We start from the raw sequence: 17078 nt of genomic DNA on the forward strand, positions 1-17078 counted from the left end.
TCCAAGGAAGGGGGATGGGGAGAAATCAGCAGAGGGGGTGGCATCTCAAACACTTGCTCAAAAATCTAAATGTGTGCATGACCCTAAAAAAGTTGGCTCTGCAAGATTCTACAAAATGCTTGAGGCTTGTACTAATTTGGTTGGCATACTCTTGGATAAACTTGTGCCATTTCTGCTAATGCTGAACAGTTTGCATAATTAAATTTGTTTTTATAGACCAGGTAATGGTATTTTAAATGGCTTCTGTAATGTGCATATTGGTGATCACAGTGTAAACCTGGCTCTGTCAGGTATTGAATTCAGATGTCTTGTGGAGTAGAGCAGATGGCAATAAAATGAAGCCCCAGCATAAGCAAATACTGTTAAGCTCAACTACTCTTACCAACCTTTTTATTTTTTTGAAGCTTTCACTTTTGTTTTGCCAGGTTCCTTGCAGCATTTTTACTTTAATTCATTCTTGGCAGACTCTTTGCCTTTTCCATAGAAACAGGACTGTTGATTAAAATACCTGCTTTTCTCTATGTAACCAGTTGCAGTTAATGAAGAAGCATGAAGTTGTGCTTTTTTTTAAAGGAATTTTCATGGAAATATAGCTGTTCCTCTGAGTTTGTTTTTATTTTAAAAAAACTTGGTGTGGTCAGTTTCTTCTCCCTCTCCTGTAGGTCAAGGATGAACAACACCAGTGCTCCTTGGGAAACTTCAAGCTTCCTCTAAGCCAGCTTCTTGAAAGTGAAGATCTAACTATGCATCAGAGATTTCATCTTAGCAATTCTGGTCCAAACAGCACTGTAAACATGAAAATTGCACTCAGGGTATATTATCTCAATGAATATATGTTTGGAAGAAAATGTCCTACTATTCATGCTTTTGGTTTCTAAGAGAGATGGGGAAGAATGGTAGATCGCTGTCTGATTAGCAGGGCTACAAATTATTAGTAATTCTATATGGAGTGTTATGAGTGAACCGCTTAGGGTTTTTGCAATTAAACAGTATTCAAATTCTGTAAAATAAATAAATGAGTGGCAGAGCAAAAATTCTTCAAAATAAGATTGCAGATGGTTGAAAAGGTGCCACAGTCCTGTATGCTGTGGGGCCCATAGCTCAGCGAACAGAGCACCTACTTTGCATGCAGGATGCCACAGGTTCAAATCACTGGCATCTCCATTTAAAAAGCAGCTTAGAACTGGAGATTGGTTTTCTGGTTTAAAAAGTCCTGGGATAGATGGGTCAAGGGTCTAAATTTGTATACGGCAGTATCTTCAGTCTGGCTGATCCACTGAAGAAATATAGGAAGCCCTGACTGTAGAACAAGTATGAGTAAGTCTAATTTTCTGCAGTGCTGTTTAGTTCAAAACATATCCCATAACTGCAAGATCAGATATTTAAAAATTGGTACACAATCCATTTACAACAGCAAATAAATGTGATTACTTTCTGCTGAGACTCAGTAGTTCATACATTACACAGAATGGAAAAAATTGCAGCACAGATTACTCGTGCCGCTTTCCCCATACGCTTTAACTCTGTGTTTGAGACATTTAGATCTTGTCCATTGTGCCCCACGTGGAGCTTAAATATATCTTCCAACAGGTGAGGTCCCCAAATTCCACTTCCCACATCACAGGAAAGTATGTGTGTGCATGTGCACGTTGTAAGCTTGATGTTTCTCATGTTTGTCTTTGTCCTGACTTCTCCGTAACACATGAAACACCCATGAAGCTGTTCAAAAGGAATTGTGTTCAAGGAGTAACTTCAACAGAAAAGTTGTAAGATTCAGAAAGTGTTTGATTAGGGATTAGGGATTGCTTTTTTGTGCGTGCTTTTAAATTGGCCATAGATGTAACAAAATGCTATTGTTATTAAAATTTGTATGCTGCTTTTCCATAGAAATATGCTCAAAGTGGCTCAGAACAACAAAAATGCAAATCATTGCAAAACATAACATTCCAACAAATAACTTAGTTTGATTACATGAACATTATAATAGTTAAAGTCGTCATGAAACAAACTAACAATCCATTAAACCATATCAATTCATGACAAACATAATAAACATTCCAATACAAAAATACAAGAAAATTCCATGGAAGAGAGAAGATAGGTATTTGCTACATTGAAAATACTTCTGTTGCAGAATGTGAAAAAGAGTACAACCCATCTCCATCTAACTAAACCTCAGTCACTTGGATCTCCGGTTTTACTGAAATTCTCTCCTGACTTTTCTCACCATGATGAAGTGGCAGTATTTCTAATTGCAAAGCCCCCCCCCCGAGATTGCATCAGAGATCTTTCAGGGTTGTGTACAGAATCATTTGGATAGATAGAAATAGCTTGCTCATAGATGATTCCTCACTTCATGGTGGGACCAGAGTTGGGCTGCAGTCTAATACATGTCTACTTACTCCCAGGTAAGTGTGTATTGGATTCCAGCCTTGGTTGTTTAAGTAAACAGTCTTCCATTCTAACATTTATAGCATTTGTATCTTAATTCAGCTGAATGTGCAGCTCTCTTCTGTACTACAACAAGAAATTAATGCCATGTTCTTTGTTCTGTGGCTGCTAGATTCTTTCTCTTGAAAAGCAAGAGAGGTCTCCAGACTACCAACACTCAGCCCAAGTGAAGAGACCCTCTGTTTCCAAAGATGCAAGAAAAGGTTCTTTCAAGCCTCAGGCCCCCATTTCTCCAGCGACTGACTTGAATAAGCCCCCAGTTTCCACAGCAACAGACATTGATAAAAAGACCGGTGTGGTTGAAAAAAGCCATCCCTCTAACCCTAGTCCTCACTGGCCAACAGATCTCAGCAGAAGCTCCTCCAGTCTCCTTGCCTCCAACGTGAGCTATTCTCCCAGCCACCTTTCAGTCAAAGAACCTACTCCAAGCATCGCTTCAGACATATCACTACCCATTGCCACACAGGAGCTGCGGCAACGACTGAGACAACTTGAAAAGTACAGTCCTTCATTCTTTTTATATTGTTATACAGTAAGTAGGAAGGAACCAGAAAGGCCATCAAACATAATTGATGCAAGACCCTAGGATCCCTTACACATCAAGACATATAGTCTAGACCAGCGTTTCCCAGCTAGTGGGCCACCAGATGTTGTTGGACCACAACTCCCATCAGCCTCAGCCAGCATTGCCAATGGTCAGGAAAGATGGGAATTGTGGTCCAACAACATCTGGTGGCCCACTAGTTGGGAAACGCTGGTCTAGACAAACCTTCACTGATCTGGTGCTTACCAGATGTTTTGGGCACACAGCTGTACTGGCTAGAATTCATGGGAGTTGTAGTCCAAAATGTCTGGAGGGCACCAGGTGGCAGAAGTCTAGATCATAGGGGCACAGTGTCGCAGCAAAACTATGTACATTGATGACAGGGTGCTTTCAAGTGAGCCAAGCTGCACAGAACAGGGAAGGGAGAGGGAGCAGTGATCAGCATCGCTGTCCAATGTGAGTTCTATCATTCCTTCCTGATTCTGAAGATAGTGGTCAGTAAGCATCAAGCAAAGCCTACCTGGTGAGCCTTTCCAAGGGAAATGTTATTTTTTCTAAAAGCACAGTTGCATATTGAGAGTTCCTTCATGGCTTATTTGCTGCTCGGAATTACAAACTCAGACTTGGAATAGGATCTTAAAATAAGGATTGTGCAGTATGATGAAAGCTGGCGTCCTTGGACTGTAAATAGCAACAAAACCTAATTAGCCATTGCACAGATAAATTGGCGGTGCAGTATTGTGATGTAAAAATATTTGTTGCTACTGTAAGTAAATGCAATATTTGCCACAAGAGAGTATATCACTTACATGAACAGTTGGAATTCTTATAATTGCATTTACATTTGTATTTGTGTTTTTAAACTTACCCATCTCAAATGGATCTTATTCTGACTGGTACACTAGTACACTTTCTGTTGTATTGTTCAAACCTAAATATGAGGCATATGAGGATCCTTTTTAACTAACATGGAGAGCTTGTCTTCCTTGATGACTACTCTATATTGGTTTCACGTTTTATGTAGCTTAGAAGTATTTCTCCATTTATATGTGTAAGCTTCTGAATGAAATTGAATAAGTCTAGCTTTGCAGCTTTCTTAAACACATGTATACAAGTTAGCCTTTGTTGGTTATTCCTGAGAAACAATTCATATGGTCTGCTCACATCTGCATACAACAGCGGTTGCTTAACATGCTTTATTGTACATTTTAATGACACCTTCACCACACAGAAGATAGATCTGAAATATGCTCTACCTCCACTGCTGGAGGCGGAGGCAGTATGCCTCTGAATGCTAGTTGCTGGGAGTCACAAGTGGAGAGACTACTGTTGCACTCATATCCTGCTTGCAGACTTCTCATAGGCATCTGACTGGCCAATGTGAAAACAGGATGCTGGACTAAATTGGCCTGTGCATCATATATATTTTATTATTTATTTATTAAATTTATATCCCGGTCTTCCTCCCAGAAGGAGCTCACAATGACATATGCTATCAATCTCCACTGCATTTACACAGAAAAAAAACCTGGGTTAACTAGAATACTGCAGTATGTATGAATTCTGAGATTGTGAAAGCTAATATCCTTACTACTTAGAAATAAAACATTCAAGAAATCTAAAAGGAAAAATTGCTTATTATGTCAGTTTCCCCCCCTCCATGGAGACTTCATATTGACTGTTAGTATTATGATTTTCACAGTGGCACAACTTTAGGACAGTCTCCTTTGGGACAGATTCAACTAACAATTCGTCACAGTTCACAAAGAAACAAGCTTATGGTGGTGGTTCACACATGTAGGTGAGTAAAATATTGCATCTTTTTATATCTTGGAGCAAAGCTGGTTATTTATTTATTCATTCAGTCCATTTATACACTGCTCTTCACTTGAAAATCGCAAAGCAGTTCACATTTGAAATGCACAATAAAACAAAAAAATGCCAACCAACAACAAAACACAGCCATAAAAGCCATCTAAACTTTGCAACAGCAGTAGAATGAAGCATTCCCACAGACTGTTCTGTGGCTCAGCAGATCTCTCAACCTAACTAATCAATGCCCAAAGATGCAGGTGAAGAGGCATGTATACAAAAGCCAATGAAACTGTGAGATAGTTGAAGACTGATGGACCTCTAGAGCCAAAGAGTTCAACAGAAGGCAACACAACCAAGAAGGCGCTTGAATTGGGTCATTGTTCCTTGGGTATCATCTGGCAATGGCAACCTAAGAAGGGCCCCCTGCAGTGATTTCAGAGGCTGGGCTGGCACACACTAGAAAAGGCATTCCTTCACGTATTTGGGCCCTGAGTCATTATAGTGCTTTATAAGTCAAAGACAACATCTTAAATTGGGTTTGGAAGAGAATAGTCAGCCAGAGCAGGTCACAGAGAATAGGTGTAACATGGCTCCGAATTGGCACGTTGCTCAGTAACAAAGCAGCAGCTTTCTGCACTAGCTGAAACCTCGACACTATCTTCAGCAGAAACCCCATGTAGAACACATTGCCATGATCCAGACAAGAGATTTCCAGGGCATGGATTAACCCGGTTGCATCCAACTGTCCATTTATTCATTGATGCAGGGTATGTAGGAATGCTGAAGAGGTTTTTGATAGTTGTAAGAAATAGATATTTTAGCGTGGCACCCCTTTGGAATTACCTGCCTCTACCAGCAAAGGCACCTTTGCTGTACTTCTTGCTTATCCAGACACATAGACACATTTTTTTGTTTCCTGTTAAGATAACAAATAATTAAACGTTTTAATTTTAATTAATTGTTTTTATTGATAAGTTTAAAATTTCTTTAAACCACTTAGATGTTTATAACCTGTTAAACAAAAAATATTTGTATTCATTTTGCTTTTGTCATAAAGTTGCTTTTAACGTTTTCTTTTAATGACAATTTTAATGTATATGTTATTTGTAAACCACTTAGAGGTTTTATTTACAGTGAAGCAGTATACAAATGTTGTTAAATAAAAATAAACAAACTGAAATAGAATAATAAGCAAAGCTCAAAGTGACACGTTACTGTAATCGACAAATGTCTGTCATTGGCTTCACTGCTGTTGCAACGCTTTGTTATCTTGAGCAGAGACGAGCGTTCCTCTCCCAGCACAATCAGCCTTATTTAGAAGTGTTACGAAGCCCTGCAGATCATTTACATTCACTATATAATTTGCGTGAATATGTGTGGATTCCAGACCACTTCAATAGAAGGAGCATCTTAGCTGATTGTATTAAGAACACAGTTGCAGAGGGGGCCGTGTCTTTGGGGGAGATTATGTCCTTGAACATGTATGATCCAGCTGTGCCCCCAGAACCACCAGTTGCAAGGTCTCAGATAACAAAATGGAGAAATATCTCCACCTGAATCTCTGGAGACCTCATATCTGTTAGGACTGGAAGCACCAGACTGGGGTGGGGAGTGGGCATTGATCTGAATCTAGCTCATGAATATTAAATCCCTTAAAAGCATAAGATTGTTATCCTAAAGAAGTTGCAAGACTCATTACTGACCCAATGCTCTAGGTTTGGTTTGTAACCGTTAAAAGTTAGAAACCATTTTTAATTTAAAACTGAGAAACTAAAACACTTCTAAGAGCTCCCCCTAGAGGAGCTGCAGGCAGCTTGTGCAATTGCCACTCACAGCCAAGAAAATTATAATTCTCTGCTAAAATTTGGATTAAATTGGCAGAAAATTGGTTCCGGCAGGATCTGCTCCTCATCTGAGGATGAAGGGTTTTGAGCTGCCTCTCATCCCTTTCCTTGGGTCTGAACTCTCCCATCCCTCTTCATCCTCGGATAAGTCCTCCAAGGAAGGCATGACAGTGACTACCCTACCAATTATGCTTTTTCCTTTGCTTATAGTTTACCCTTCTTGTTGTGAATATGTTGCCAATCACTTAACATGAGTACAAACTGTAGTAACCTTTACCTGTTGTTTTAGTTTTATTGCTGTTTTGATGTTGTGATACTTATATATTATGACTTTGTACATCGCTCAGAGTGGCTCGGTTTCCAGCCAGATGGGCGATAAATAAATCGCAGAAATAAATAAATAAATAAAAGAAATAGTTCCCTTAATATTACTGCTAAACTGGAGGGTAAAATTCTATGCTCATGCATTTGGCTGTGAATGGGGTGTCTAACAAACAGGGAGAAGAAATTGGGAGTCGGTAGTTCATTATCGCCACCATATTCCTAACATATCCCTGAATATAGTGTTGACCCAAGAAGAAGCTACGTAAAAGGCCATGTTATGAGAAGGTGGGAGGAGTGCCAAGGAGCTTTATTCCTTTTGTCTTTTTCATGCAGCTTGTTGAGAACCCTTCACCTCGCCAACAGTACTGCCGTTTCCAACTTCCATTTCTCCCAGTTGCCTCCTCTTAGCTACAACCGGAATCCTCTTTCTGGGAGGTGGCAGAGAGTGGTTCCGTATAGGCAAGCAATTGGGAGAGGAGATTACGCAACAGCACATTCAGAAATAGTCTGCTTGAGAAGGTGAATGCTGAGATTATGTGCTTTTTTTATTTGTTCTCTGTTCTGATCTGGTTATTTTGTGTTCTTTGGTCATAGGAATCTCATCGCATTTTCAGAAGAAGGATCTGACCCCTATGTCCGAATGTATTTATTGCCTGACAAGAGGAGATCAGGAAGAAGAAAAACAAGTGTTGCAAAGAAGACTTTAAATCCAGTTTTTGATCAGGCGTATGTTGCAGTCCCTTGTTTGCTAGTTTTACAACACGGGAGTTGACAAAATCTTTTGCTTGCACTGAAATAGAAAACCTTTAAGAGTAAACAAATTCCACAAATCTTTCGATGTTTTATTTTTCATCTGCTAACAACCTTAGATTCTGACAAAGTCTCAGAGAAATAGTTTCAGTAATTTTCTGCTAGTCGGGCTCCAGTAATAGCTGCAACAGAAAAAGACAAAGGAAGCGGTATCTGCTGAGGTTTATTCTTATTATAACCACAAAAATGTGGTTTTCACTCATGGGTCTTCATGCCAGTGCAAGCAGAATGGATTTTAACCTAGAATAGCTTTTCCAAATCTTTGGGTCCATGAATGTTGCTGGACTACGATTCCCATCATTCCTCACCATTGGCCATGCTAGCTGGGGCTGATGGGAGTTGTAGTCCAACAACATCTGGGGACCCAAAGGTTGGAAAAGGCTGATCTAGAAGATAAATAGACAAAATATCTTTCATATTATCAACTTACAGATGCAAGCTTTTGAGCGTCAGGAATAATGAAAAACTAAAAACTTATGTTGGTATACAAAACAAATAATTGAAAAAGTTCTGTGAAGCTGTTATGTGCCTTCAAGTCGATTATGACTTATGGTGGCCCTATGAATCAGCGACCTCCAATAGCATCTGTCATGAATTTGTTCTAACACCCAATTATTTGTCTTTTTTGCGGTCCATGGTATCCGCAAAGCTCTCCTCCAACACCACATTTCAAATGAGTTGAATTTTCTCTTACCCACTTTTTTCACTGTCCAACTATCACATCCATACATAGAGATCGGAAACACCATGGGCTGAATGATCGTGACTTTAGTGTTCAGTGATACATCTTTGCATTTGAGGACCTTTTCTAGTTCTCTCATAGCTGCCCTCCCCAGTCCTAGCCTTCTTCTGATTTCTTGACAATTGTCTCCCTTTTGGTTAATGACTGTGCCGAGGTATTGATCCTTGACAAGTTCAACGTCCTTGTTGTCAACTTTAAAGTTACATAAATCTTCTGTTGTCATTACTTTAGTCTTCTCAGTGTTCAGCTGTAGTCCTGCTTTTGTGCTTTCCTCTTTAATTTTCATAAGCATTTGTTTCAAATCATTACTGGTTTCTGCTAGTAGTATGTTATCGTCTGCATATCTTAAATTATTGATATTTCTCCCTCCAATTTTCACACCTCCTTTTTCTTGGTCCAATCCTTGGTTTCTGTATGATATGTTCTGCATATAGATTAAACAAATAGGGTGATAAAATACACCCGTCTCACACCCTTTCCGACAGGGAAGCACTCGGTTTCTTCATATTCTGTGCTTGTAGTAGCCTTTTGTCCAGAGTATAGGTTGTGCATCAGGACAATCAGATGCTGTGGCACCCCCATTTCTTTTAAAGCATTCCATAGCTTTTCATGATCTACACAGTCAAAGGCTTTGCTGTAATCTATAAAGCACAGGGTGATTTTCTTCTGAAATTCCTTGGTCCATTCCATTATCCAACATATGTTTGCGATATGATCTCTGGTGCCTCTTCCCTTTCTAAATCCAGCTTGGATGTCTGGCATTTCTTGCTCCATATATGGTAAGAGCCTTTGTTGTATAATCTTGAGCATTACTTTACTTGCATGGAATATTAAGGCAATAGTTCAATAATTATTGCATTCCCTGGGATCCCCTTTCTTTGTAATTGGGATGTATATTGAACGCTTCCAGTCTGTGGGTCATTGTTTAGTTTTCCATATTTGTTGACAAATTTTTGTCAAAATTTGGACAGATGCAGTCTCAGTAGCTTGTAGCAACTCTATTGGTATGCCATCTGTTCCTGGTGATTTGTTTCTTCCAATTGTTTTAAGAGCAGCTTTCACCTCACATTCTAAAATTTCTGGTTCTTCTTCTGCTGTTCCTCCATGAATGTATCTGTCATCCTGTCATCTCTTTTGTAGAGTTCTTCAGTGTAAAGCTAAAAACATGCACTTGTTGACTGAACAATCTGTGAGGTGAGATTACACACTTTTGCACACTTGCATTTTACAAAACATTTGCCTTCGTTACGTTAGAGACAATTGTAGTGATTTTTATAAATCTTTATTCTTGGTTTCATTCACGGTCTATTTTAAAAGGCTTCATTCCGTTTCTGGTCATGCTTTGAAAGTAGAGAAGGACAGAAAGCTCAGAAAGCAAATTATTTTGCTTTTGGGGGGGGGTGCTCACCATGAGGTGAGAGGCAGTTTTTGTCCATGGGTTTTTTTTCCATCTGAGTTGAGTTGCAATCTCTCAAAGGCTGCTTGCATATTTTCAAGGATTCCCTCCCCTGCAGCTCCTTGGGTTTGAAATTCTAAAAAACAAAAACAGATTCTAAAGTCATTGTATATCTTGCACCAGATGCCTTATTCCACATCACAAGCTCAGCAATGCAGATTTCCAAAGCCTTTCATTATGTTCTCTCTGAAATGTGCTTTCCTTTTCAGCTTTGATTTCAGTGTTTCATTACCTGAAGTGCAGAGAAGGACACTAGATGTAGCAGTGAAAAACAGTGGAGGTTTCTTATCCAAAGACAAAGGGCTGCTTGGTAAGGTATGTTACACATATAAAGAAAAAGTGCTGTGGGATACAGGTGCAGGTTAAGTTTGAGCTAAAATGTTTTCCCTCTCTCATAATACTATAGCCTGGAGTCATCCAATGAAGTTGAATGTTGGGAGAAGCAGGACAGAAAAAATAAAGCACTTCTTCACACATTGTATAGTTAAACTATAGAATTGTCTACCTCAGGATGCAGTGATGGCTGCCCACTTGGATGGATTTAAAAGGGGATTACACAAATGCATGGAGGAAAAGGCTATTAGTGGCTGCTAGTCATGTTGGCAGTATATTACCTCCACTATCAAAGGCAATATGCCTCTGAATATCAGTTGCTAGAGAACACAAGTGGAAGAGGACTATTGTGCTCATTTCCTGTTTGTAGGCTTCCCATAGAGGACTAGTTGGCCACAGTGAGAACAGACTGCTGGACTAGATGGGCCTTTGGCCGTTCTAACATTCTTATGTAAAGTTCAACTGGTCCAAAATGCAGCAGCCCAGATTACTGGCTGGGGTTCCTTTGGATCTCATATAACCCCTGTTTTAAAACAGTGCGTGCCTGTTTATTTCCAGGGCCAATTTCAGGTGCTCACATTAGTGTTTGAAGCCCTAAATGACTTAGGTCCCAAATATCTGAAAGACGCCTCCTTCCCTACAGACTCTCTCAGATGTTGAGATGAGCAGAAGGGGCCCTTTTGGTAGTACCCCTACTCTCAGAAGCTTGGGGGGGGAGTGGCCCAGGAGAGGGCATTCTCTGGGGCAGCCCCTAAGTTGTGGAACTCCCTCTCCACTGAGGGGCATCTGACAACTCTGTTGTACAGTTTTAGGCAAAAGCTGAAGATGCACCTCTTTACCCTGGCCTTTCATGCTTGAGATGTATATTTTTAGGACCCACCCTATTTTGTGATTTTAGGTTGTTCTAAATTGTTTTTAATGCTGTATTTTAAAATGGTTGTAACTTGCCCTGAAACCTTTGGGTGAAGGGCAGGTTATTAATAATAATGATGATGATGATGTAATCGTTATCTTTCTTCCTACAAGAGGAGAATAAGCTGATTAAACACAGAGGGGGTTAGAGAACAGAAAGTCTTTAAACCTCACATCATAAGAAGCTGCCTTATACTGAGTCAGATCATTGGTCCATCTAGCTCATATTATCTACACCAACTGGCAGTGGCTGTCTAGGCTTTCAGGAAAGGGTCTTCACCAGCCCTACTGGGAACTGCTGAAGATTAAACCTGGGACCTTCTGCATGCAGGTATAGGGAAGCCACAAGGGCTCCCCCCCCCAAGTTATGCAGCACAGTGGATCTGGACCACCACCTTCAATACAGTCTGCCTTAGTTATTGAGCACCAGATTGGGAGATACACAATCAGCAATAGCCGGTGTGAGTTTGCAGGAGAGCAAAGGAAAGGCTTGAGTTGTTTCTCCATCCCTATAAGCTATGGCAGTGAAGCAAGGCTATAATGGATCCATTACAAATCCTGCACATTTAGAAAATCTTTTTTAATTACTACTGGCTTCAGCTTGTATCCAGAGCCCACGGAGAAGCTATGTGTGGTCTTTGGCTATGTCTGGGGTAGGGTAGGGGTGGAGGGGAGGTTACCTGGTAGGGCAGCAAAGAGTTGGTGCCCATGGCACTTCCTTAGAATTCCAAATGTGCCCACAGGCTGAAAAATGTTGTTTTGCCCTTCTGTATGCTGCAAATGCTGCAACGTTTTCTCATAGGGGAGTCACTGTCCCCTTGATCATTCTGGTTGCCCTTTTCTGAACCTTTTCCAATTCTGCAGTTTCCTTTTTCAGGTGAGGCAATCAGAACTGGACTCAGTATTCCAAATACGGCTGCAGCATAGATTTGTATAACAACATTGTGCTATCTGCAGTTTTATTTTCAATATCCTAATGACCCCCAGCATGGAATTAGCCTTTATCACATCTGCCGCACACATCTTTATCGAGCTAGCCATTACACCCCAAGGTCTGGTTTCTGGTCAGTCGCAGCCAGTTCAGACTACATGAGCATATGTGTGAAATTAAGATTTTTTGCTCCAGTATTACACAATTATATGACTGAGTAATCTTTTCACATCTCTTCAAAGCTGTCCTTAACCCAAGAGAACTCTTTCCTTTTTCATACCAGCTCATCCATTACCATCAGTTACCATTCTTAATTTTAAATGCTTAAAAACTTGTTAAATCCTCCGCATGGAGCATCTTATGGAAAACAGGCAAACAGTCTGTGAGTTGCCATATCCAGGTCGTTGGGTGACGGGGAGATTCCAGGGTCAAATGCTTGTGTTATAGTAACCATCTTCCATTCATCTTAGCAGGGCTTTTTAGGTACAGTGAAAAATCGGGTCAGATCCAGATTCAATGCATGGCTATTTTTCTGATTTTAATTAGTTGCTTGCTCTCTCACACAGGTATTGATACCATTGGCTTCTGAAGAACTTTCCAAAAGTTGTACCCAGTGGTAAGTACAATCACATTGACCCCCTTTCCATCTTACTTATTTTTGATACCTTCAATAAATCTGTTTCCGCCTTTTCTTCATATTTTAGGTATGACTTGACAGAAGATGGTACAAGGCCGCACATTGCACCTTAGGCAACTTTGGATGCCAGAAGCTCCTGTTCACATACTTTTGCCAACCTTTATATATTTTATTAACTTTGTTCACACAGATGTATCAATATTATTTTTATAACTCTTAGTTATTAGGCCCAACCATCACTTCCCAACCATTTTATAACACCTGGACATTCTATGTAGGCTTAAGTCAGTTTAATTGTTAGCCTCCTTTCCTTTGTTTGTTACAGTACTTTAAAGTGCAATAGGGTTTGTAGAGTAACCCATTTGTTTCAATGGAATCTTTTATGGCATTTGTACCCTTGAAAAAAGTGAGATGTTTATCTGCTTTTCCTACCTTGTTTTGTTTCTCACCAAGGTGTCTGCCATGTAAATAGATACTATTTTTTAAAATGCGTTTTCCCCAGTGGTTTGAAGACAGAAGAAAATGTAAAAACAAATTAGATGTTTTTCTTCTAAATGCATCCTAAAAGCTTACAATGAAATGTTTTGGGAATGGTCTTTGCAGCAAAATGGTCTTAATCCTACTAATATTATGGTGTGTTTTTTTTAAAAAAAAAAGTCCGACAAATTAATTAGCCCATATATTTCTGGCCTTAAAGGCTTGCAAAACGGGACAGTATGAAATAGTAACTTTTTAATATTTATATAGAAATGTATTCTTGGAATTTTGTTGAGATAATTCATAAAATCCACAAATTCATCCAGATAATGTTATAAAGAAAAGTATATATAAATACTGTATTAAAAATACTGTATAAAAATAAGATGATCAAGGTGTTTAAATCATAGTATATTTATCTCGATCACCTATGATACAAAAGTGAAGACTCAAGTAGTACAACGTTTTGTAATGCACTTTTGCAGTCATTGCTTCCTGTTTAGAATTTATTTGCCCCACCCAGAATACCAGAACATTGCCTAAGCAATAGTATGGTTAAAATGTATTGCAGATTAAGGTTTGATAACCACCCTAATGATCCAACTTCTGTGGTGGTGATTGAAGATGTTTATAACTGGGTCTGTAGCACATGTTTGCTAGTGGTATCATAAAATGCTTGCAGGTCTGTTAAGTTGGAACTTAGGTTATACAAAGCACAAAATCTAGATTTCTGGTTAGCTCTTTCCACCGTTGCTGTGGTACTTGGAGCATTTCTCTCTCATTTGGGTCAGATCTGTGTGAAATAGTCACATTGCATTTAAAACACCATTTTATTCTGCTGCAAGGACCACTTCATACACCACTAGTTGAGGAATCTGTCACTGGAAGTTGAGTGGACAGAAGGTTTTCTACAAGTTCTGGAATATCAGCCGTGAATCTGGACTGTGTTGCTTCTGAATGATGTTAATGCAGTAAAATGAGCCATTTAAAATCAAATGTATATTCTAATCAGTGTCGCTTTTTGGTTTGATTTTTTCAGGCCCAGGAAATATAAGAGTGGTTTGCAAAAAATGGACTTGATAATGTTTTTAAGTGTGAACTTGTTGCTTCAGGTTTTTTCCATTGTTGCTTACAGAACAAAATCAATGGAGAATTGATTATATCTATTGGTTCCTTTTTTTTGGAAAGCTTTCTCAGATGGTTTTAACAAAAATGTACATTTTTGTGGTTTAACCCAAGCAGTGCTTCTTCTGTCTCACAATCGTGGGTAAATATGCAATTGCTTTTAAAAAACAAAATAACCATTTATCATTTAGTTAATTGTCTTAGGATGGCTTCTGGTCACAAAATAATGTTTAAGGATAAATAAACTTCTCAAATACTAGCTTTATAATTAAACTAGCATAACCTTTATTCTCACTTAGACAATTGATATAATCTAGTAGAAATGTCTCCTGCACAAGCACCATTCTGTTGAGCTTGCACAGACGAAATTCCCATTGTGCCCTTCAAGTGTACAAGAATACCAAAGTGCCTGTCGTACAGCTGTAGCAGACTGTTCATACCAAGTTTTAAAAACAAATTCATTTTCATCTGTCAGTATGATAGATCTGTATGTACACAGTGGCATCCTGTATGTAACAATGAATTATTTTATACTGGCTTTGCTAGGTAGACCTCAGCAGCACCATTCAGATATTTGGCACATGTGTAGGATAGCATGATTTGAGCTCTGAGAGACTGGCTCACCATAAACATAGCTCAGATTAAGGTGGTTCCCCACTTAACGCCATATGACCACTTTTATATTGCTCTAACAAAGGAGAGCATATAAAATGAAGAAGAGACAGCCATAAGCTATATTAATGATGACTGCTTATGAGAAAAGTGAAGACACGAGAAATGTGAATAGAAATCTTACTGGAGAAAATTAATAACTCATCTAACCCAGTATTCTATCCTCGCTAAACCTGACATCAGTGAGAGCGTTACTTATGCTGAAATCCCTAAATGATGAGAGAATCTTGGGAGAGGAGGATGGCCACAGTGCCAGCACGTGTAACAACCTAGAACAAATATAATTGGTGATGTTTTTAGGGGTAATGCAGGCCACTAATAAGCAATGATGTGAAACACTTTCTTAGTCCATTGTTAAGTAAAAATTGCCATTTCATCTCTTCATCCCCTGGTATATCAGTGTCCTTTCCCAGGTATCCTCAATGAGGAAATAACAAACAAACGAGAGAGTTACCATGTCAAATGGTTGCAAAAAAAGGATTTGATACAACATGAAGTCTTTTGGATGACTCTCAGATGAAAAGATGGAACACACTCTCAAAACATCTGGACCAAAATCTTGGATAATGATTACAAAGAAATGCTCTTTCTGCCTTTGGAAGCTGGAAGCTGCATGCATGAATCTATTCTCTCCACAACTTGGTGGTGATTCATAGAGGAAAGATGAAGAAGCATGAAATTTCCATTAGCAAATTGAAAAACTAGCTTTCCGGGTTTTTTGTTAAATCTTGTGCCTTAAAGGGAAGCCTAAATATTTTATGTGTTCCATAGCTTTGTTCTCTGTATTTACCAGTCTTTCTGTTATGTGCTATTGAATATGTTCAGTGCTCTATGTTGCTGGAGAGGAAAGAAACATCTTGCATTTGGAGCTACTGTAACCCAAGCACCAAGTCAATATGTTACGTGGGTTTTCAATTACGTTTTGAATCCTGTCTATCAGGCTTGCAGCAACTGGTGAAAGAAGAAAAGGTGGTCAATTTAGTACAGATCACCTTTTTTGCTCATGTAATTTTCAACTGCATGTATTTATTCAATAAATGATTTATATGGGAGTCCTTGAAGGATGTCTGTCTTCATTCTAAGACAGTCTTAAATATGTATTTACCCAACATAATTGGCAATCATTAGTGCATTATCAAGTGCACAGCATTATTAGAAGACCTACTTTGTGTGTATTGACTACTGAAATGAATAAAGACCTCCTGCAGTACAGGTGACAGTTTTTATTGATAGACCTAAAGTTACACAGTTGATGAAAACAATTGGCTTCAGCAAAAGTTGATAGTTGTTTCCAAGCCTTCTGTTGCCTGGATGCCTACAATGATGTATCCTCTCCAATTGATATGCTGAAGAAGCAACATTTTTCAGAACTCCATTGTATTGTGTTACCTTTATCCATCCACTATCTTCAAGACTGTATTTCAGAGAAGGTAGATGGAGCAACTAAGACATCTCTTTAAAATGGGTTTTAGTTCTGAGTTGTCTGGTGCATGGAAAACTCTCACTTCCATGACCTCCCACAACTTCTCAGGTATTTTTCCCCATTTCAGCTGTGTTCAAAATGGCTATGCACAATAAATCTTTAATTCCTACTAGGACACTTTAGATTTGTTAATCAAATACCTTAATCAATGTACTTCAGTGAAAATAGGCTATGTCAATGCTTTGGTATTTCAGATATTGAGACTTATTCAGCGCTTTTGCTCCCATTCATTTTTTAAACTGATAATTTGAGTACCTACACATGGAAACGTCATGTGAGAATAGTCCACATAACTTTTCTTCAAGTGATACAATCTTTGAGGGAGGATTTGGTGGAAATAGTCCGAGCTATAACAATTACAGTATCACTCAAGATTCAAAGCTAAAGCTTATTAAGCCTTAGGCTGAGAATAGAAGTAAGACTGTAAAAAGGGAGCTATCTGTTTCCTGGGAATGAGAAATATAGATGAAATTTGCTTTGATGTTGCTTGATCATTCTTTATGCCATAAAATATATTAATAA

General features: G+C 38.9%; 1 protein-coding gene across 5 annotated transcripts in view; it reads left to right on the top strand.

Annotated features, from left to right (window-relative positions):
* ESYT2 (extended synaptotagmin 2) overlaps nt 1-16134 on the top strand; it is an 87824-nt gene extending 71690 nt beyond the window's left edge. For 4 of the 5 annotated variants that reach the window (XM_061587257.1, XM_061587258.1, XM_061587260.1 and 1 more), the window contains 7 exons: nt 663-812; nt 2564-2949; nt 4698-4796; nt 7573-7704; nt 10196-10301; nt 12729-12778; nt 12867-16134. In XM_061587257.1, the coding sequence (XP_061443241.1) occupies nt 663-812; nt 2564-2949; nt 4698-4796; nt 7573-7704; nt 10196-10301; nt 12729-12778; nt 12867-12912 (969 nt within the window). In that variant the 3' untranslated portion in view covers nt 12913-16134. The remainder of the gene's footprint in view (nt 1-662; nt 813-2563; nt 2950-4697; nt 4797-7572; nt 7705-10195; nt 10302-12728; nt 12779-12866) is intronic. The other variant, XM_061587259.1, reaches the window with a different exon arrangement.
* Nucleotides 16135-17078: the final 944 nt, after the last annotated feature.

Source organism: Rhineura floridana, chromosome 10 (assembly GCF_030035675.1).
Source record: "Rhineura floridana isolate rRhiFlo1 chromosome 10, rRhiFlo1.hap2, whole genome shotgun sequence".
Lineage (NCBI taxonomy): Eukaryota > Metazoa > Chordata > Lepidosauria > Squamata > Rhineuridae > Rhineura > Rhineura floridana.